Genomic DNA, 22,100 nt, shown 5'->3' on the forward strand with positions numbered 1-22,100 from the left:
CCTTGACACTGCATTTAGTGGGCCCTTAGTTTTAAGATACCATGTCTGAATACACCAGACTATACATCTGGTTATGTCACTGTTCGAAATGTGAGGCTTGCAAAAGCAACCAACAGATGCTTAGTTTTGTGGATGGATTTAGTAGTATTTATGAAATAAATTAGGGCCCTGTTGCCGTCATTTTTGTTTGCTCGTAAAACCATACTATCCTTTTGGATATGGATTCAGAGTTCCTCCACTGTTAATATCTCTTCTGATTGAGGAAACAGAAATAACGAAGGCCACGTTCCAAGACTAGAATTGTACCTCACAAGAGTGTAGCAGTTTAAATAGGGGCACTACAAGTCTTCCTAATAATACACTGAGGTTTCGGGCTAGGCCTGAGGACGTTTATGAAGGAATTTCTTTTGAGGCCCTCCATGAAGCCTTAACTGGAAGTCTATTCAGGGACAAGTGTTTTCGCTGATTTGCCTACTGCAACTAAATTAAGACATTTAGCTGTATACTAATACTGATTTCTGAAGATGCAGCAAGTAGCAGAGGATATCCTAAAATGAAGCTTTAAGTGGGTCTTAATGAGTTCCTAAGCAGTAATGAACAACGCTTTTCCAATTGGCTGCATAACAGGTGTGCATGGTGATATTAGCGGCTCATGGAGGCTTTGCATACACTCATCTGCGACCTGAGGTGCCAGATGACTAGATTCGTTTTCCTGAGGTTTGGATGTCTGAACTGCCCCAAATGCTGTAAAAGGAGGTCTGGTCTCAGTGGTAGCTTTTCGTGTGGATGGTCCAACATCCCTAGAAATATTGAATGCCATGTCTGTCTTTCCTAAGTTGAAAAAGTGACTAGACATAAGGGTCAGACGCTGTAATTGTCCACACTATGAATTGAGGTGGAGTGGAGAAAAAGCATAAGCAAAGATCCGTGACTAGTTCATTCATAGTATATTGTCCCCGGACTGTTAATGTGGTTACATGGAGACAAAGTTGTGGCATTTTGCGAGGTGCTAAACAGATTGATAGTGGGGGAACCCCATAGCCAAAAGTACCACTAAAGTACTTGAGAAGTCATCCCCCATTCATGGAACTGTGTGATACATACTGCTTAACAGGTAAGCAAAGTCGTCCACCCAAGGCAGATGCTCCCCTAGGAGCTAAACCTGATTCCGAATAGCCAAATGCCAGATATTTGGGCATAGAGCTGAGAGCTGGGGCAAGTAAGTCCACCACTGCTTGTGGACATAGTACATTGCAGTCATGTCAGTTTTAATGAGGACTTTATTGCCGTGGATGACCCTATAAAATGTGCAGAGTACAAATCTCACTGCTATAAGTCTGGGGGAATTGATGTGAAAACATTGTTGGTGTAGTGTCCAGGTACCCTGTACAATCTTGTGGTTGAGAGGACGGTGATAAAGGTGACGTGCAGTAGTGGGTCAAAAAACGCATGTCCAGCAGTAAGTCCTTATTCGACCACAGGAGTGTGTGTCGAGTCCCAGGCTGTACCAACACTACATCTCTCATTGACCCTTTGCTTGTGACCACTGCCTCACCTGGCACTTCTGTAGTGGACGCATATGTCGCCTTGTATACGGTACTACTGCAGTGTACAAAGTCTTCATCACGAACAGATTTATCATCATTCTTACTGTAAGAGGATGTGGTGTCTAAAAAAAAAAAAAAAAAGGCAACCTTTGAAATGCCATCACGCTCTCTTTGTTTGGCTAGCTTTTCCTGTCAGTGTTTAGCACAACCTCTAAAAAGGGTTGGATTTGATATATTTTCACACTGTCTGTGAATCCTAGCGTGTGCACAATAGATACTGCATATTGAGTGCATGTTAGGCATCGCTGTCTGCTACTGCTCTTTATGAGACAGGTGTCAAAGTATAAAACAATGTGAAAGCCATTGCAACGCAGGTGTGCCACCATCTCCACTGAAAACTTGTGAATACACTTAGGGATGCTGTTGTGACATTGAATGGGAAAACCTTGAACCGGTATTATCCATTTACCACAAAGTGAAGGTAGGGGAGAGGCACCGGATGGATGGGGATATGGTAGCAGGTGTCCTTGAAGTCGAGGGTCACCTTGTAATCTCATGTGCAGAGCAGCCGACTGACATCCACAAAGGGGTCATTTTGAAGTGTACGGACAGGCTTTTTCGGCTCAAAAGCTGGAGGACTAGGATAGGCCGCAGTTTCTTCCTTTTAGGGAATGAGAAAATACGGAAGTATTCTTTTTGGCACCACTGGTGAGGGAGCAAAGGCTTGATGGCACCACTGGTGAGGGGTACCAGCATCTTCAAAAGTCTTTTTGTTCTTCAATCATTGCGTCGCGATGAGGTAGAATGTTTGTTTGGTGGTGTGGAGTGTTAGGAAGTACCCCTGATGTACCAATAAGAGGACCAATTTGGCTAAGGTTATTTTTCCAACTGCAGGAGGAATAACCTTTTTTGTCCGCTAATAGATTTGTAATGATCGTTGGGGGAATAGTGATCGAGTTTGTTTGGAGTAGGGGTGTCCCTTCAGGAACTTGCATCTGCAGTTTCCACAAAAGCCACCTCTGCCGAAGGATCTGGCGGTAAAGCCATCCTGAAAATACTGGTGTTGGCAGTATTCCTGTCTTTGGAGAAAGGTCCCATCATTGGCACAGTCTTGTCTGATGCTTCTGAAAGGCACAACAGGTATGTACACAGCACTCTGGGCCTCAGCAGTATCTGTATCCTTTTTGATTTTCTCAAGCATACTACCCACTGGAGGGCTTGTTGCTCCCCACTGAAAGTTAAGTTAATGAGGTGCTGCTGCAATTCTGGCTCGAGCTCAGACACTAAGTTGTGTATGGTGGCGAAGTATCCTGGAAGAGTATCGCCCTTGACACATTACTACCCACTTTGCCTCAAATTCTTGACCTCTTGTGAAATGCTTCTGGTAAATGCTTGACCATGTCGCCTATCTCCTTCCAGCAAGAGAACAGTCGGACTGAGTTGGCAATACTCCACTGGGTGACTGCCCCAACAAATATTTACTTGCCTGCCACAACATTCCTCTTGTTGTTCTTGAAGAAAAACAACTTGCAAAAGTCTGTGCGCAATATGAATTACAGGAGAAGGCAAAGCATGAGCATCTCCAGCAGCACATAATACAAACTTTTTTTTGGTGTGGTTAAGGTTCAGATACGTGCACAGCATCATGGTCTGGATGGGGTGCAGGTAGTGTTTGAGGAGTTGAGGAGAATGTCTGCAATGGAGAGATTTCAAATTAGAGATGTGTGAGGTTGTTGAATTGGTGAATTTTGATGGAGAAGAGATGGAACCCTGAAGGACTCCGAAGGTTCGGGGATCCGAAGGTACCCCTATAAATTAACTGGTTTCATTTGGATAAAGGAATAATCTGAGAAAGACACTGAAATTGAATTCAATTTGAAAATTCAGAGCGTGGATGCGAGTCAGATTATCAACCTCGTCTAAGATAGCACAGAGGTACATCAGTAGCAGGCGTCATCTTTGTCCGTGAATAAGTAAGCTTAGCAATTCCCAATATTTTTTTTAAAAACGGTCTTTTTTCTAGACCAACAGTTATACGAATTCTACTACTACTGTAAGAATACTGAATGTCATCTTTACTAGCAGGCAGGTCTCTATATGCGCTCTACAATAGAAGACCTATCAGTAACCAGGAAGGCTCAAACTAGTCTTTCAAATGCGCAAATCAATGGCTTGAAAAGGATTAGTGTGTCCCTGTCCATTAATTCATAGACAGTTCCAACAAATGTAACATACTGGGATTATTAGACCGTTAAGAGAAAGGGAAAATCAAAAACAGAACAAAACAGCCACATCTTAGACACATCCCAGTCACACAGAAAGACAAACACAGGGCAGGGTCAAAGCAAGGAGAAGCAGTAATATGTAGAATACATACAAAAAGGCTTCGTCCAGGAAGAGAGGCGAGAGGCCCCAGCAAAGCTGGATAAAGATCAGAAGGATGGGAGAAAGCCCGCTCTTCCTCTTCCTCCAAGGCAGCCAGACTCTTTAGCAGGTCCGGAGGAAGCAGAGGGGAGCTCTTGGGGTCCTAATGACAGAAAGGAGCAAAGTGAGAAAGTGGAACAGGAAAGAAATAGAGAGCAATTTGGGCATGTACTGAAACAGAGGAAGGAAGGAAGGAAGGGAACCTAGGATAGGAACAGAAACTAGAACACACTCCGAGCAAGAGCAGGGATGGGAGCAGGAATGAAAGATAAAAGCAAGGAAGGGAAGAGCAACACTGAAGTGCAATGGGAGAAAATAGAAAAAAAACTATTCAAGTGTAGAAAAACAGAGAAAATCAAGAAGAAGGAGCAATGAAGGGCATTGGGATATGGCATCCATGAAAATTGGCAAATTGAAAAAAGGAGGACGAGAGCTGAAAGGCATAAATGATTAGGAAAAGTGGATTAGAAATACAAAGACTACTATGTAGCAAAAAAGAGTGAATAAAAATAAAGTGACAAAAAAGAATCAAAACGGGGAATGATTAAAGATCAGAAAGAGGATCAAGGAAAGTAATCATGGAAGCTGCTGTGGAAATGTATATAAGGGAGAGATGTCAGTGAGAAAGAGCTGCAGCAATGATAGCTGGGATGAAAGCAGAGAAAAAAAGAAAAAGAAAAGTTACTCAAAATTCTTAAGCTTGGAAATTCTTCACTGTATTCATGAACAGTGCATATTTCGCACAATCCTGAAACACTTTCATAAGCCAGAAAACGTATTTTGCTGAGCTACAGGCACACTTAACTATAGAAGGTTAAAATTTAAGTCAGTAGTCCTTAAACCTTTTAAAAACATGTTTACAAAATAAAGTAAAATGAAGTGATCAGACAGGCAAAGTCGCTTTAGCGGGAGAAAAGTCTGTGTGCCTTTAAACCCTCAGGCTGATCTGTTCTACAAGGGAATATCCGAGCAGATGACTGGCAGATCATGCTGGAGCTTTTAAGTCACTTTCCGCATCTTGTGGAAGAAAAGTTAATAATAAATTCAGTAAATATTACTCTAACGGAGTGTGGGTTGAATTCAATGAAGCTTCCAATGGTGGAGAACTAGGACAAGTAAATAACCTTTGCTTCTCCATCATAGGACCTTCACTGACATTAGTGGAAGCTTGAATAGAATTGCAAAGGCACCCACATTTTCACCCAGACCATGAATGCCTTCTACCCCCAATAGGTTTTATACAGATGCTTAGGAATTAGTCCTTTAGTCCAGGTAATAAATCTTTGAATTAGCTCCTCTGCAGATTTCAGCAGCGTGGCCATTTCTGAAAATAGCAGTTGTGGAATTTAGGTAGATCTCTTGATCTACCCATATCCATCTAACCATATCCAAAGCTCTCCATCTCCTTCCTTCTAGCTCGCTCTCTTAGCAAATGTCTATGTCTAGATATATTACACAGTAGCGTCGGGTCCGAGTTTACATAGACCGAGAGCTTTTAGCTTCACAAATAACTGTCACTCTTTGACCTAACTGTACAAAGTGTACTGAAACAAAAGTTTAACCACCTAGGCTCCTTTAAAGAAAGCTTTGTGCTGATCTGTTGAGCGGGCGCCAAGGAAAAGTATCCCAAAGGTAATATTTCCAAGATTAATTACCTTAGTAAAGTTTTGCTCTTAGATACAGAAAAAAGGCTAAAAAGAAATACACCAAATTTGACAAAGTTAGAACTTTACTCAGAAAGCGTGCCATTTGTGATTTGATGTATATCTGTTCAGCCGTTTGAGAAATCGGAGTTTAAAGAATGAATCTGGTCAGGAAAGAAGGGGGTAAAAAAAGGTAAGGATATCTGGACTTAAGGTGTCCAGATAGTCAATCCAGATTGGCTGGTCACAACAAGAACCATATTTTGTGGCAGTCATTACATTACAGAACTCATGGACCCAACAACCAGAAAATGGGTTAAAAAATATAGGGGGGGGGGTTTAAACAACCCGGCACTAGAGGCATATAGGCTAAAATGCTAACATTCTACACTAGTGACTAAAGTGTGGGTCACCTGAACGCCATCTTGATGGAATCAAAGCTGTAAAACTTGCAGCACTTCAATTACAAATTAACGAAATGAGGGGGTTCATTTTGTCATAGAAATTATGGTTAGTGCTATTAAAAGTTATAAAGGAAGCAGATGTAGGCCTTTTGATTCACAGAAGGACACAAACTTTCACTTGCCTTCATAAGTTCTGTTGGATGATTGCACTCTCACTTGAGCTAGCATTTTTCTGCAATCATCCAGGATGTTCGGGCTGGCAACACTATTGTGCTCAGGAGCCAGGCGGTGAAACTGGGAGAGGATGGATGTTGATGCAAAATTTGACATAATATGTGGACTCTTGTCAAGAAGAACGGGAGTGGCAAAATGAGCTCTAGGAGATCTTAATAACGGTGCTGTTTGCGCCATGTGGGACAATTAGGATGATATAAACAGGTCTCCAGGGAACAATAGCCAAAATCGCGGGGAACAAATGGAAACAGTAGAAAAATGTAAGCAAATTTTCTGCTCCAGGTCAAGGCAAATAGTACCCCTCTTTCGGGGTTGAAAGTGCCTGCCAGAAAAGATATGGATTGATTTTTCCCCAGAGATGGAATATTTTCTGGGGCGTGTTAATTTAGCACGCAATCATGGCATTCTCCTGTCAAAGTAGTGAGTTGGCTTATTGTTGGTGCCTGGGAGGTGTTATGCCTTTGAGGATATCCCACTCTGTACTGCCGAAGCCCAAAGGTGCAGGGCCCCCTCCTTGCTCGTTTACATAAAACAAGAATGTGGTTTTCCATTTTTATTAGCACAGTAGAGCAATGTATTTTCAGAAGAACGGAAGCAAGGTGCAGATGGCTGCCATTCTAGCATATGGATATGAAATGTTGCCTAAGGCCCGAATTCCCTCCATGAATGCTCCTGAAGCAAAACATTTTAGAACTCCATCTGTAGTCATTACGTAACGGAATGCTGGGGCATGAAGAAGGGACCTACATTTGTATTGCTCCTGTCAGTCTGCCATTTTAATGATGATTTGACTACCTGTTATCAGTACTTTGTCTTTGAAGGAGCCATTACATTGCATCCATTGAGCATCTCATTTTTCTTAGAGGTCTCATATGGAGACAGCAGTTGGGTATCAATGCTACGCACAAGGACATCAACATTTAAAGGGAGTTGCACATATGGATGGTTGCTTCACTTTTGGTTCACAGAATAAAGTGGTAACGCTTAGCAAACTGCAAGCGCTTTTTTAATGGAACTGCCTTTATGTCAATGGTATCGAGGACGGACCCTAGAAAATAAATCCAGCTTGTGTGAGTCAGTGGAGATTTTGAATGATTCAATGCAAGGTCGAGGATGTGACACTGCTGGGCTGGATGATGCAGCCTCAGATCGCAAGCTTTCTTTTAACCAATCATGCAGGTAAGAAAAGACTTGAGGACCCTGGAGGGACACACATGGAGCAATGCAATTCGTAAAGATATGGGGGGTGGGCGGGTGGTTTGACGTGAGGCAGATACTTTTGATATGTGGGAATGTAAAAACATGCATCCTGTAAATATAATGAAGGTATGTGCACCTCCATCTACAGAGGCAAAAGAATGTCTTGAAGTAACAGTTGTTTCTTGAGGTGTTTGTTCAAGCACTGTAAGTGCAGCACGGGTCACCATGCTCCTGATTTTTTATTTCAGAGGAAAAACCAACCAAAAAAACCAAACTTACATTTTGCTGGCATTTCGGAAATTGTTCAGGGGTCGCCCTATTGTATCACTGAAAGGATCTCTGTAGTTGCAGAAGGCACTGACTGTATGCTCCCGCTGTATCAGAAGTGATGCATGATCATTCCTGTAAGTAAGCAGTGATGCAACCTCAAACACAATCAGGCACTGAGGGGGTAGAAGTTGCTGGTGTCAGTGGAGAGTCACTTGCTTGTACAGCCTTGGGATTTGGAATGGCGACGTACATGCTTTTTAGGATTGGTGGAGTATGGCAGACAGTTGGCCTGAGTTTCTGAATTGCCTGGACAGATAAGGTCTATTTTACTTTCTTCGGGTCGGCTGCTGCTGGTGAGATAGCGGTCAACTAATTGATAGAATTCATAAAAACAGTGCAGTCCTTGTTCTCTTTTATATTTTAAAGGGTATCACTAATGTGGAACCAAACAAACTTCCCATCTAAGGTCAAAAACAAAATGCAGGCCTGTACTTTTGGATGAGAAGAGGTGTATCTCAATTGATTCCGGGCAATGTAGAAGAACCGCACCAACCAATTGGTGGAATCCTACATTAGATACGTCCATAGATGCATCTGTGAATCCATCCAGCTGCTTCACATGGACTGAAATAAGCCCCTCGCCCCATGTTATGTTCCCAAATGCCAAGCTAACAGAGCTTGAGGGGCATTGATAAAATTATATCATTTAGCCTTTGGAGCAGAGGCCGCTGGCAGCTTTCTTTCTCTTTCCCCCTCTGTGCCTCTCTCTCTGCCCCCGCCTCTGTGACCCCCTCTCCCCCTCTCTTTCTTTCTGCCTCTCCCCTCCTCTCTCTCCCCCTCTCTCTGCCTCTCCCCCCTCCCTTTCTATCTGCTCTCCCCATCCCTCCCTCTGCGCCTCTCCCCCTCCCTCTCTCTGCGCCTCTCCCCCCTCCCTCTCTCTGCGCCTCTCCCCCCTCCCTCTCTCTGCGCCTCTCCCCCCTCCCTCTCTCTGCGCCTCTCTGCCCCTGGCCCCCTCTCTCTGCCCCTGGCCCCCTCTCTCTGCCCCTGGCCCCCTCTCTCTGCCCCTGGCCCCCTCTCTCTGCCCCTGGCCCCCTCTCTCTGCCTCCCTCTCTCTGCCTCTGGCCCCCTCTCTCTGCCTCTGGCCCCCTCTCTCTGCCTCTGGCCCCCTCTCTCTGCCTCTGGCCCCCTCTCTCTGCCTCTGGCCCCCTCTCTCTGCCTCTGGCCCCCTCTCTCTGCCTCTGGCCCCCTCTCTCTGCCTCTGGCCCCCTCTCTCTGCCTCTGGCCCCTCTCTCTGCCTCTCGCCCCTCTCTCTTTGCCTCTCGCCCCTCTCTCTTTGCCTCTCGCCCCTCTCTCTTTGCCTCTCTCTGCCTCTCTCTGCCTCTCTTTGCCTCTCCCCTCTCTCTGCCTCTCTCACCTTTGTCTGCAGAAATCCAACCGTTACCGGGGACTGTTGACTAGCCCCGGACTCTTCCCAGTCAGAAGCACCGTTTCTACGTTGTTACCTTATATACTGGTACAGCATAGTAAGTAGGTTTGTGTACGGATCATTATCTTCCATTTATGTTTCGGGTATTTGCTCTCAGCCACGTTTTTGTACTAGGAGGCCTTTCTTCTTTGCAAATTGATTGTTTTATCACGGGGTTTTCATTTTCTGAATTCTGGCATAAATCTTTCCTTGTTCTTGTGTCCACCTAATGAACAAGTTACTTACCTTCGGTAACGCTTTTTCTAGTAGATACAGTATCTGCCTGTGGATTCCTCACCTTGTGAATATCCCCTGCGCAGCAGCCAATCGGAAACTTTTGTAGCTCTCCACGCCCGCGAGGTCATGGACGACGTCACAGAGGGTAAGACTCTGCTCGCGACCCCGCTGACGTCACTGGATCCATAATAGGGCCTCGTCGGCGTGATAACGTCAGTTCCGCCCTTTTTTCCCGTGCCCCCGAGGCACACGGACGGACCGACATAAACAGTAATAGTATACATAGCACACAGTGTGCAAACAATGCAATATGCATGAATATATAAAACATCCATTAAAAACATTCAAATAAACACACAGCAGGTATAGAAGAGTGGACAACTGGGAGGCGGGTGGGTCAGTGAGGAATCCACAGGCAGATACTGTATCTACCAGAAAAAGCGTTACCAAAGGTTATTAACTTGTTCTTCTGATAGATACATCTGCCAGTGGATTCCTCACCTTGTGAATAGAATCCCACAGCAGTCCCCACTCCCGGAGAAGGGTGTCCACTCTGCTATACCAAGAAATCCTGGAGGACAGAGCGCGCAAAGTGGCAATCCCTCCTCACCTCGAAATCTAAGCAGTAATGCTTCGCGAAAGTGTGGAGGGAGGCCGAAGTTGCGGCCCTACAAATATCCTCTACAGGTACACCTCTAGCCAAAGCAGATGTTGACGACTTTGCTCTAGTAGAATGAGCCCTTATACCCTCTGGAGGTTTCTTACCAGCCAGGGCGTAGCAGATCTTTATACACAGGATAATCCATCTCGATAGCGTGCGCTTGTGCACTGCTTTCCCCTTCTTGCAGCCAGCAAATCCAACAAAAAGCTGGTCGTCCACACGATAGTCTTTAGTCCTATCGAGGTAGAAACTCACCACCCTCTTAGGGTCCAGGCGGTGAAGCCGCTCCTCCACCTTGGAAGGGTGAGGGGGAGGATAAAAGGTAGGAAGGGTAATGGACTGCCCCTGATGGAATGGAGTTACCACCTTATGCAGAAAAGCAGCCCTGGTCCTAAGTACCATTCTCTCAGCATGAATGGTCAGGAACGGGGGTTTCGAACTAAGAGCTTGACGCTCACTTACCCTCCTTGCCGAGGTAATTGCCACAAGGAAGAGCGTCTTAAAAGACAGAAGCCTCATGGGACAATTGTGCAACGGTTCAAAGGGTGACCCCATCAAGTAGGTCAAGACAAGATTCAAGTCCCATTGAGGCTCAATAAAAGAAGTTGGAGGGAATTTATTGGTAAGACCTTTTATAAAGCGTAATACAATAGGTGACTTAAATAATGACGGCTGGTCTGGCAAACAAGGAAAGCCGACAAGGCAGATAAATAACCTTTTACAGTCGCCACAGCAAAACCCTGCTGGGCCAAAGAAAGAGCAAACTGAAGTATGTTCGACAAACAAGCTCTCTAGGGGTCAATAGATTTCTCTCCACACCAGGAAACAAACTTGGACCACCTATAGGAATAGATGGATTTGGTAGAAAGACGTCTGGCTGAAAGAATTACATCCACCACATCAGGCGGGAGAGAAAAGGAATTCATGTTGCCCCGTTCAATCTCCAGGCATGAAGGTGTAAGGTCTGGAGGTGGGGGTGTAGAACCTGCCCCTCCATCTAAAAGAGAAGATCTGCCCTGAGAGGGAGACGGAGCGGCGGACACGAGGAGAGGTGGAGAAGATCTGTGTACCACACCCTTCTTGGCCAATCCGGTGCGACCAATATAACTTGGGCCCGGTCTTGGCGAACCTTCCTCAGAACCCGAGGAATCAAGGGTATGGGAGAAAACGCGTAAATGAGTCATGATCCCCAACTCAACTGAAACGCGTCCCCCAAAGCTCCGTTCAACGGATACTGGAGACTGCAGAATGAGGGGCAGTGGGCATTCTCGCGAGTGGCGAACAAGTCCACCTGAGGAGTTCCCCACGTCCGGAAGACGTGACGAACCACCTCTGGGTGAAGCCTCCACTCGTGGCCGGCCGAGAACTGCCGACAGAGTGTCTGCGCGAATGTTCAGAACTCCGGCCAGATGATTTGCCATCAGACAAATCTGGTTGTCCTGAACCCAGGACCAGAGAAGCAGAGCTTCTCTGCAGAGAAGATGCGACCCCACTCCTCCCTGCTTGTTGACATACCACATCACGGTCGTGTTGTCCGTCAGGACCTGAACTGACCGACCGCGAAGGGAAGGGAGGAAGGCCTTGAGTGCCAAACGAATCGCCCTCAATTCCAGAAGGTTGATGTGAAGCAACCTTTCCTCTGGAGACCAAAGACCCTTGATCTCCGATCCCCCAGATGAGCACCCCACCCTAGAGTGGAGGCATCCGTGATCACTGAGGCAACCGATTGAGGCAGATGAAAGGGCTTTCCTTGAGACAGATTGCCCTCCACCAAGACAGATACGCTGCAGTTTCTCTGGAGATCCTCACAGACTCCCTGAGATCTCCGTAGTGCTGATACCATTGCCTGCGGAGGCACCACTGGAGCGCCCTCATGTGCCAGCGTGCATGGTTGACCAGCAGAATGCAGGAACCAAACAGACCAATCAGGCGAAGGACCTTCAGGACTGGAACGACCGCTCCATTGTAAAACAAAGGAATCATTTCCTGTATGTCGAGAATCCTTTGAGGAGGGAATGCCCGACAAACAGTGTCCAGTACTGCCCCTATAAACCGGTTGCGCTCTGAGGGCACCAGGTGAGACTTGGGTACATTTATCGAAAAACCCAACCTGTACAACAACTGAGTTGTCTCCTGCAGATGATGTAGCACCTTCTCTGGAGACTCCGCTTTGATCAGCCAGTTGTCCAGATAAGGGAATACCGGAATCCCTGATCTTCTGAGATGGGCTGCCACCACTGCCACCATCATCATCTCCAAACGCAAGGACCGCAAACTAGTAGTGTTGCGACCCCACCGTAAAACGGATATACTTCCTGTGCGACTTCAGGATTGGGATGTGAAAATATGCATCCTCCAAGTCAAGCCACACCATCCAATCTTCTTCCAGCAGCGCCTGAAGAACCTGCGCAAGGGTAAGCATCTTGAACTTACCTTGTTTCAGATAAAGATTCAAGATCCTGAGATCCAGGTTTGGACAAAGCCTGTCATCCTTCTTGGGAATCAGGAAATACTGGGAGTAGCATCCCTGACCCCTTTCCTGCTCTGGAACCACCACTATCGCACCTTTCTTTAACAAGGTCAGAACCTCCTCCTGAAGGAGATGCAGATGTTCCTCTGAGCAAGCCCCTTGACAAGGAGGGTAAGTTGGAGGGAATTCCCTGAAGGGAAGAGCATACCCATTTGCCACAAGATTGAGAACCCATTGGTCTGTAGTGACCGATTCCCAATCCCGCAGAAAATGGGTAAGCCGACCCCCAACAGGACCAACATGACTGGGAATGGGGAATCTAGGGCTGCTTTGCTGCGGTGATAGGGGACGAGGTAGAAGAAGAGGAGGAGGAGGGTTGACGACCTAGAGGACGACCTCTGCTTTTTCCCCTCTAGGACTTGTACAGCGTATTCTGTTGCTGTTGTTGCTGCTGTCGAGGCTGTCCTTGAGGACGAAAGGGCGACTTTCCAAATCCACTATACCTTCTGAAAGATCCTCTAGATTGAGTCTGTAAGCCAAGAGATCTTGCTGTGGCCTTGCAATCCCTGAATCTCTCAAGAGCGGCATCCGCCTTCTTACCAAAGAGTCCTGTTCCATCGAATGGTAAGTCCAATAGAGGAGCCTGCACATCAGAAGAAAAGTCTGAAGACTTCAACTAAGCCCCCCTTCTCGTAGCTACTGCAGAGCCCATTATCCTTGCCACTGAGTCAGCCGTATCTAGGCCGCTCTGGATGACTTGACGAGCTGCAGCCTGGGTGTCATCCAAAACCTCTTAAAAAATTTTCTTATCTTCATCAAACAGTTTTGGCAGCAACTGCTTAGAAGAATCCATCAAAGCATGGATATATCTTCCCATCAAGCAAGTAGCATTTGTAGATTTTAACGCCATGCTTGTAGATGAGAATACCTTTTTGGCGGACTGGTCAATGCGCTTTGAATCTCTGTCAGCCGGAACCTGAGGAAAAGCCCCTGAAGACTTCTTTGAACAAGCCGCCTAAACTACTAGGCTCTCAGGCGAAGGATGAGCCGACAGAAACTCTAGATCTTCGGGTGCCACCCTATACCTCCGTGCCACAGTCCTGGAGACCGCAGGAGCAGATATAGGCTTCTTCCAAACCTCCAACACTGGCTCCAAAATTGCCTCATTATATAGTAAAAGAGGTTCAGATACAGAGGAGGGAGAATGCAACACTTCAGTTAGAAGATTGGATTTAAACTCCGTGGTAGGCAGAGTAATGTCCAGTAACTCCGCAGCTTTTCTCACTACCATATGATAGGGAGCTGCATCCTTAGAGGGAGCATCTGGGCCAGGAGAAAAATCCCACTCAGGTGAGACATCAAGGCCACTTGCGTCCTTTAATTCCACAAAATAGTCCTCAGATTCAGGAAGTTCACCTTCCTCCATCTCTTGTCGATAACGTTCCTCCTCTACAGCCCTCTGGGCTTCCCTCCTGGATCGGATCCTGGGGGCTGGAGTCGAAGGCTCCACAACCGACTCCGTCTGCTTCGGGATCGGCGTCGAATGCGGATCCGACGGCGCCACAAACTCCAAAGGAGGACGACCAGACGGCGTCGGAGAATCTCGATACGGCGTCGGAGATTCTCAATACGTCGTCGGAACTCTCGGCGCCGGAAAATTCCAGGACGGTGTCGCTGGCATAAAGGGCATAAACGGTGCCTGGGCATAAGTTTGGGGAACACCCAAATTAAATGCAAAAGGACCCATGGGACCCGCAGGTGCACCGGATGGGTACATAGCCCTCGCAAAGACGCCATACATTGCGTTAAGGTAATGAGATGGGTCCTGACCTGGAGCCGGGAATGGAAGATAAATACACGGCGGCGTCCCTGAAGCCGGTGCTCCTGGAGTCGGGCCAGCCGGCGCCGATAAAGGAAACTCCTCAGGCTGCTCCTGATCCTCATGCTCTGGCTCAACCTCATCAAGATTCGGAGAGTGAACCGAATCAGAGGGAGCCGGCGTCGAAGATCGAGAGACCTAGACTTCAGGAGTTACAACCTTCGCTGGTGAAGCTGGATTCGAAGGCAAAGGACCGACGTCGTCTCTGTGCCGCCGAGAAGAGGACTTCGGCGCCGATTCTTTATCAGAGTGGCGCCTCGAAGAATGCTTCTTCTTCTTAATGCCTCCTCGACTTCAAATGCCCCGAAGCAGACTTCGAACCCGACCTGGATTCGGATCGAGACCTCGACCGTGATCTTCTTTTACTCGCCTTCTTCTCTTTTTTCTTCATCTTAGCCATAAACAATTTCGCCTCCCTTTCTTTCAATGCCTTCGGGTTCTTCTTCCTACAGCACGCACATTCATCGACGTCGTGATCGGAGGACAAACACCAAACACAGTCCTGATGCGGGTCAGTAATAAGCATTTGCTTCCCACACTCTCTACAGGGCTTGAAACCGGACTTTCTTCCCGACATTTTAGAAAGGAAACAAGAAGAACAGACGAGAATACTCGAAATTACAAAGTAACTATGGAGAGTCCCAAAAAACCGTTGGCGTCGACGGCGCGGAAAAAAGGGAACTGACGTCATCACGCCGATGAGGCCCTATTATGGATCCAGTGACGTCAGCGGGGTCGCGAGCGGAGTCGTACCCTCTGCGACGTCGGCCATGACCTCGCCGGCGTGGAGAGCTACAAAAGTTTCCGATTGGCTGCTGCGCAGGGGATATTCACAAGGTGAGGAATCCACTGGCAGATGTATATCAGAATAAGCTTTTCGTTTTAACATGTTAACTTGGCACATTATTTGTTTTCACTTATCGGTGATCTTAACATCTTTTTATTTCTTTTGGGTTAGGTTCCATCTCTTGTACCCTTATTTTAAATCTAAATCAATAAGATTTCATTACAATGTTCTTTGTCCTGCAGACCTTTTGTTGTACTGGCTGAGCACCCTGTATACAATTGCTCTCAGATGGCTTCCCACCACTGAATACTCTAAATATACAGCACCCTGATGAAGGAATTTCTCTCTTCAGCCTTTTCCGAAACGAGAGTCTGCGCTTTCCTGCTGAAATACATGGCTATGTCTAATGGAGTGTATTTCATTATATTGAATATTGTCTTTTCACTTGCGTTTTCCCCCCGTTTTCACAATCATGTATTGTTTATCCTGTGCACGTGTCTATGTAATGTGGTAAGTCTTGTTATGTTTTGTCATTTGTCTCATGTCAAAAATGGTTTTCTTTTTCAATCCTATGTTGGTGCTCTTTGATATATTATGTGGTTAGTAATTTCCCCATACATGTTTTTGCTTGCCAGTTTATGTATATAAGGAGGTTATTTGTGTAAAGAAAAGATAAAAAGATTTAATCACTATATTTTTGAAGAATAAAATTCCAGAAATCATTGGTTTGTTGGACAATTGTACATATATTTTATGGACATTTTTGCCAAATCTGAATTCATTTCTTGGAGAAGGTACTGTTGATATTTATCTTGTTGTTTCCCTGCCTCCTTCTCCATATGTATACAGTTTTACCAGGGACCCTAAAGTTTACCTTGACCACTCCAAAGTACAGCCTTGGAACAGATAAAACAAGCATTTGCAATGCGATAGGTTTCGCATTTACACGAGTTTAAGCTATTGCCATTGTAAATGACAATGCCTTTTATTTATGTTTTAAAAACAAAAACAAAAATAAAAGGCATTGTTATTTGCAATGTCAATAGCTCAAACGCACGTAAATGCGAGACCTATTGCATTGCAAATGCTTGTTGTAATTTAGTAATTGTTTTCTATAGTGCTTACGAAGGAATCCCTTCAGAGCACTTTGCTCATTGGACTCACACTATTGGTCAATATCTGTGGAATGAATCGACTACCTTACAGAGGGTGTTGTGGGTTTTCTCAGCAATCAATTGGCAAATGGTGTATTAGGAACTGCCGTGTAACATTTGTCAAACCCTAATTAAAGGTTGCTTTGCAAAGAGGTCTGACAAAGCAATTTTACCAGCCTGCTGCTGCCAATGGAGTTTGCAGAATGTTGCTGCAGTGTGCAGCGGGAGAAATCAGTTGTTATGCAGGCTTCAACAATGGGATGCCTTGCTGCGCTGCCCTACACCAAAATCACATAAATAAGCCCCACAGAGTATAAGGGAAGTGATTCACAAAGCAGCATTAGATAGATCCTTGTTGATGGATCTAATGAAAGTCTTTAGCCTTCCCACCAACAGCGTGCATTGCAGCATACTTTTCAGAATATTTACTGTGGTGGAGCAAAAGGAGTAATTGAATGTGCTTGGTGTCTTCTTATTCCCAGCCAACATAGATGGCTCTTCCTTTGCTTTAGTTGCAGGTTGTATTGTGTACTATGTAACTGGAGCTGCGGGTAAGTTGCTCCCAGATGTAGAGCTGTGGGTGAGTTGCTCCCAGATGTAGAGCTGTGGGTGAGCGGCTCCCCGATGTAGAGCTGTGGGTGAGCGGCTCCCCGATGTAGAGCTGTGGGTGAGCGGCTCCCCGATGTAGAGCTGTGGGTGAGCGGCTCCCCGATGTAGAGCTGTGGGTGAGCGGCTCCCAGATGTAGAGCTGTGGGTGAGCAGCTCCCAGATGTAGAGCTGTGGGTGAGCTGCTCCCAGATGTAGAGCTGTGGGTGAGCTGCTCCCAGATGTAGAGCTGTGGGTGAGCTGCTCCCAGATGTAGAGCTGTGGGTGAGTTGCTCCCAGATGTAGAGCTGTGGGTGAGTTGCTCCCAGATGTAGAGCTGTGGGTGAGTTGCTCCCAGATGTAGAGCTGTGGGTGAGTTGCTCCCAGATGTAGAGCTGTGGGTGAGTTGCTCCCAGATGTAGAGCTGTGGGTGAGTTGCTCCCAGATGTAGAGCTGTGGGTGAGTTCCTCCCAGATGTAGAGCTGTGGGTGAGTTCCTCCCAGATGTAGAGCTGTGGGTGAGTTCCTCCCAGATGTAGAGCTGTGGGTGAGTTCCTCCCAGATGTAGAGCTGTGGGTGAGTTGCTCCCAGATGTAGAGCTATGGGTGAGTTGCTCCCAGATGTAGAGCTATGGGTGAGTTGCTCCCAGATGTAGAGCTATGGGTGAGTTGCTCCCTGATGTAGACCTATGGGCGAGTTGCTCCCTGATGTAGAGCTGTGGGTAAGTTGCTCAGTGAGTAACTAGTAACCAAGTGTATCCTTTCTATATAGGTGACCATGGCAGTCACTTAGGGGCCCGAAGTTAAGTGAAGCAACAAGGTTGAAGGATGCAAATTACAATCAAATACATTTAAAAAATAGTGATTGGGAGTTGATTGCATGGTTTGTCTTGTAATGCCAGTTGTAGGCAGCAAAACTAGGGCTACCTCGGTGGGGTCCCTGTCGCCAGAAGGCTTATACTGACAGTTCAACAGGGGACCTAAAGATTGTGAAGCAAGGCTACAGCCGCCATGTCCTTGTTGGACTTGTCGACTGCCGTCTGTGTGGAGTCACTTAAAGGGCACTGGGTCATTCTCTGGTGGAAGTGTAATCAGACCACAACAACACGCTATGTGCTGCCCCCTGCAGGACGTCAACCTCTGATGCAAGAGCCACTTACAATGGCTATGCATGTTTACTTTGTTGATGTATGACCCGCTGAGACCCCCTCCCATGCTACAGACACCATTCAATATCGCTGTCCTGGTAATAAGAACTCACTTGCGGATTCCTGTGGCCTGGACACGTGTTTTATTAGCACGTCGGGGTTGTCGCAGATTAAAAAGCAACAGCAAACCCATTTTACTCAGCCTGCGCAAACTCTTGATTGAAAGTCCCATTCCAGGTGAAAGTCTTTGCAGCCCGAAAGTCTTACTTCCTTTTTCTGAATTGCATATTTTTTAGGCATACAAATTCACCAACACTCTGGCTGGTGCTTTCAATTCCTCACCTTTGACTCACCAGCGAGGATGATCAAACTCATCCTCTGCAGGCAGATTAGTCGTCAAGACCTTGTTCTATTATTTCCTCATGAAATACAAATACCTCTCGTTCAGTGGTTCTGGGTGCTGCAGAAAATGCAAAATCATCGCTCTCTGTAGCCCTGAGCCAGCCCTGCGTACCACCTTTGAAGGATCAACAAACCGGAAATCAATTTTAGAATACATTTTGAATTTGCAGACCTTAACAGTTAAACGAGAGCATAAAGTGCTGCCAGCTCTAACTTTCTCAATATGCTCGGGGAACGAGATTGGTGAGGCGGGGCAGAGGCAGGGAGAGAACAAATGGCTCCTGCACGTCACTCTACAGTTTATCATTGAGTATTTAAACAACAGCGACGGTAGCGGGAATCGCACTGCTTCACAAAAGCTTCAGTAGAAACACAAGAATAAAAATGCCCACAGCTGCTATTGTTTTCCTCCTATATTAACTAATTAGTTTTAAAGAAGGGTGATAGATATGATCCCTCTAATTATCGTCCTATTTGTCTTTTAGACATTTAAAAAAAAAAAATTTCAAGGCACCTTTTAAATCGAATGGGTTCGTGGATAGATGAGAACGAGATCTTTAACCACTTGGGAGCTAGTAAACAAACCTCCCCAGTGCTGCGCTGTCCATTATCCGGTGCTGAACTGGACGTCCAGCGGTCGCACGCAGCACTGGGGAGGTAGTGCCCGTGACGACCGTTGGCCGACGGCAGCACTTAAGGGGTTAAAAAGTTTCAAGCAGGCTTTAGACGGAACACGAGTACAATAGATCAGGTTTTTAGGTTTTGTTGCATTTGTTGGAAATATGTTTTTTTATTAAAAGGACACATTTATGTAGCTTTTGTTGACCTTAGGGCAGCTTTTGATTTAGTTTTGCGGGATCGTTTATGGGATTGTTTGTTTGCACTGGGAGTACCAACTTGTATACTCCAGCAGATTAGACGATTACATGATAATAACTTTGCCAGAGTACGCTGGGGCCCAAAAGGGGAATTAACAGAACCTGTACCTATCAGACGGTGAGTCCGTCAAGGATGTGTGTTGGCCCCCACACTTTTTTCTTTATTTGTCAACGACATTCCAGACTATTTAGATAGGAGCAATAATGATTCCCCAAAGCTAAATGGTGTGAGGGTCCCCTCACTCCTATTTGCGGACGATACGATCCTGATCTCACAAACGCCCGCTGGTCTACAAACCCTTTTAAATTCCTTCAAAATGTACTGTGATTCTAAAGGCCTAGAAATAAATACGAAAAAAAACAAACGTATGTCAATAAATCCCCATAAATCTTTTAAGGGGCAATTCTTCCTAAATAGCCAAAGACTTGAACTTGTTTTAAATTTTTCGTACCTTGGTGTCTCCCTAGACTCAACAACCTCATGGAGAACGCAAATTGAAAAAAGCAAAACCATCTTTAATCAGAGTACCCTACCTATTATAAAGCGTCATGTGGCAAGTTTAAGCAAGTCCATTTCGCAAGCACTAGAAGTTTTTAAATTTAAGGTACAATCTGGTGCTTTATATGGAGCAGAAATCTGGGGAACAAATGCGGGTAATATTTTTAAGACTAGTGAAAACATCTTCTATAGAAGGCTTTTGAGGTTGCCCAAACGTACCCCACTTGTACCATTATTTTTGGACTTAAACATGAAACGAACGGATCATATCGCATTACTTAGGCCTCTTTTGTTTTGGGTCAGGCTTTGGAGTACCCTTGAACTTACAGACTATAAACAAGGAATCTTAGAAGTTAGGAACCTTGATGTTTATAATACCAACCCTTGGCTGCAGCATGTTAAAAATTGGTTCCAACGGATAGGCCTTGCTAATTTCTGGGACGATCCAGCGTGCTTGAGACAAAGATGCAAGATTCTGGTCAAGGCAAGATTTTGGTTTTATACAACACATAATTACCTAAACGATCAGCCATGTGGATCCATTACACATAGCTTTCTTGATTTTAAGGACTCTCCACTTTTTGAAGATTTTTTAAATGAGATTCAACCACCCCTTGCAAAAAGCTTATACTTAAAATTTAGATACAGTATACTCAAATCAAACTCAGTATTAGCTAGATGGGATAAGTCAATAGGGCAAACAAAAAGCGCAAACTGTACATGTTGTCAGTTAAATCAAAGAGGATGACAACCACATACTGTTCTTTTGCACTGCCTACGATCTAGCAAGGAGAAGATGGATCAAACCCTTGTGCAAAGCTCTAGGTATACGGTCATACCTGGAAGCTTATAGGATCATCAAAACAGACACAGGTCGACTTACAGTATTTTGTGTCAGTAGATTCCTATTGAGTGTTAGTCAAACCCGCAAATACTTGGCCCTTGATTTGTAGATACAAAATGGGTGCACTTTATATGTAGGTTAGGTTGCCCTGATCGTGGCTGGTGGTGGTACTATTCAAAATACCTGTTTTATAGCTATTTATTGTTTAATATAATCCTTCTCTTTTTATGCTTATTTTACTCTGGATGATTTTATCATATTAATTGATGAATTGTATATTTTCTGCTTCCCACTGGTATGTTGTATCCACTGTGCAAAATGTATTATTGTTGTTTATGTATCTTTTATGGCCGAATGAGCCGAAATAAAGATTAAATGAAATATTAACAAGCCGCAACAGTAGCGGGGATCACGCTGCTTTAAAAAAGCTCCAATAAAAGGCACACGGCTGCTTTTGTTTACCTCCTATGCAGAAAGTTAAACAAGTGCGGTCCCGAAAGTGAAAGTAGGACCGCACTGCAGCCGGAGCATGGAGATCTTTTGTCTTTATGAGGCCATGCGTTTAACACATGGCCCCATAAAGATAAGAAAGTGCTTTGCGACAGCAGCAAAGCAGGCCACTGAGTCCGGATCGGAGGCCAAAGGGCGTGAACCAAAAGAACAAGTTACTTACCTTCGGTAATGATATATCTATAAGAAACAGTAGTTAGTATTAGATTCCTTACCTTAGAATAACCCCAGGCGTCAGACTGGATCCGGAAATTTTTTGCGTAGCAGTACCCTTGCGCGTCGGTAGGCGTCGTCTGCGGCTCCGCGTCCGTCGTCGTGATGACGTCGTCTTAGTACTTAGACGCCGCTTCCGCGTGCTGACGTCAGTTCTTAGACACAGCTTTTCCGCGCCAGAAACGCAGAGCCATGTTAAAAACCAACACTGGCGCCATTGAAACTAGGGCCCTGAAAGGGGATGACCTTAACCCTAGATATCAGTTTGCAGAACGGGGAGGATGGGTGGGGCGGTAAGGAATCTAATACTAACTACTGTTTCTTACAGATATATCGTTACCGAAGGTAAGTAACTTGTTCATCTGAAAGAAACAGGTTAGTATTAGATTCCTTACCTTAGAATAGATACCCCAGCAATACCAACCCCGGTGGTGGGTCTGCGAACCAATAATCACACCAGAAAGTCCTGGAGGACAGAACGGCCAAAGAAGCCATCCCTCCAGACTTGGCTGTCCAGGCAGTAGTGTCTTGCAAACGTCTGCAGGGATGCCCACGTAGCTGACTGACAGATGCCCTGCAAGGGGACTCCCCGTCCCAGGGCAGTGCTAGCCGCCGTGGCCCAAGTAGAATGGGCTCTCAGCCCAACAG

General features: G+C 45.7%; 1 protein-coding gene across 3 annotated transcripts in view; it reads right to left on the reverse strand.

The window, feature by feature from the left end:
• The window catches only part of SMG7 (SMG7 nonsense mediated mRNA decay factor), a 484,004-nt gene that overhangs the window by 45,996 nt on the left and 415,908 nt on the right, over nucleotides 1-22,100 (reverse strand). Inside the window, exon 18 of one of the 3 annotated variants that reach the window (XM_078643118.1) lies at nucleotides 3,925-4,074. The exons of the other annotated variants lie outside the window; for them this stretch is intronic. Within the exon in view, the coding sequence (XP_078499244.1) occupies nucleotides 3,925-4,074 (150 nt within the window). The remainder of the gene's footprint in view (nucleotides 1-3,924; nucleotides 4,075-22,100) is intronic. 3 annotated transcript variants of the gene reach the window in all.

Source organism: Lissotriton helveticus, chromosome 1_1 (genome assembly GCF_964261635.1).
Source record: "Lissotriton helveticus chromosome 1_1, aLisHel1.1, whole genome shotgun sequence".
In the NCBI taxonomy this organism is placed as follows: Eukaryota; Metazoa; Chordata; class Amphibia; order Caudata; family Salamandridae; genus Lissotriton; species Lissotriton helveticus.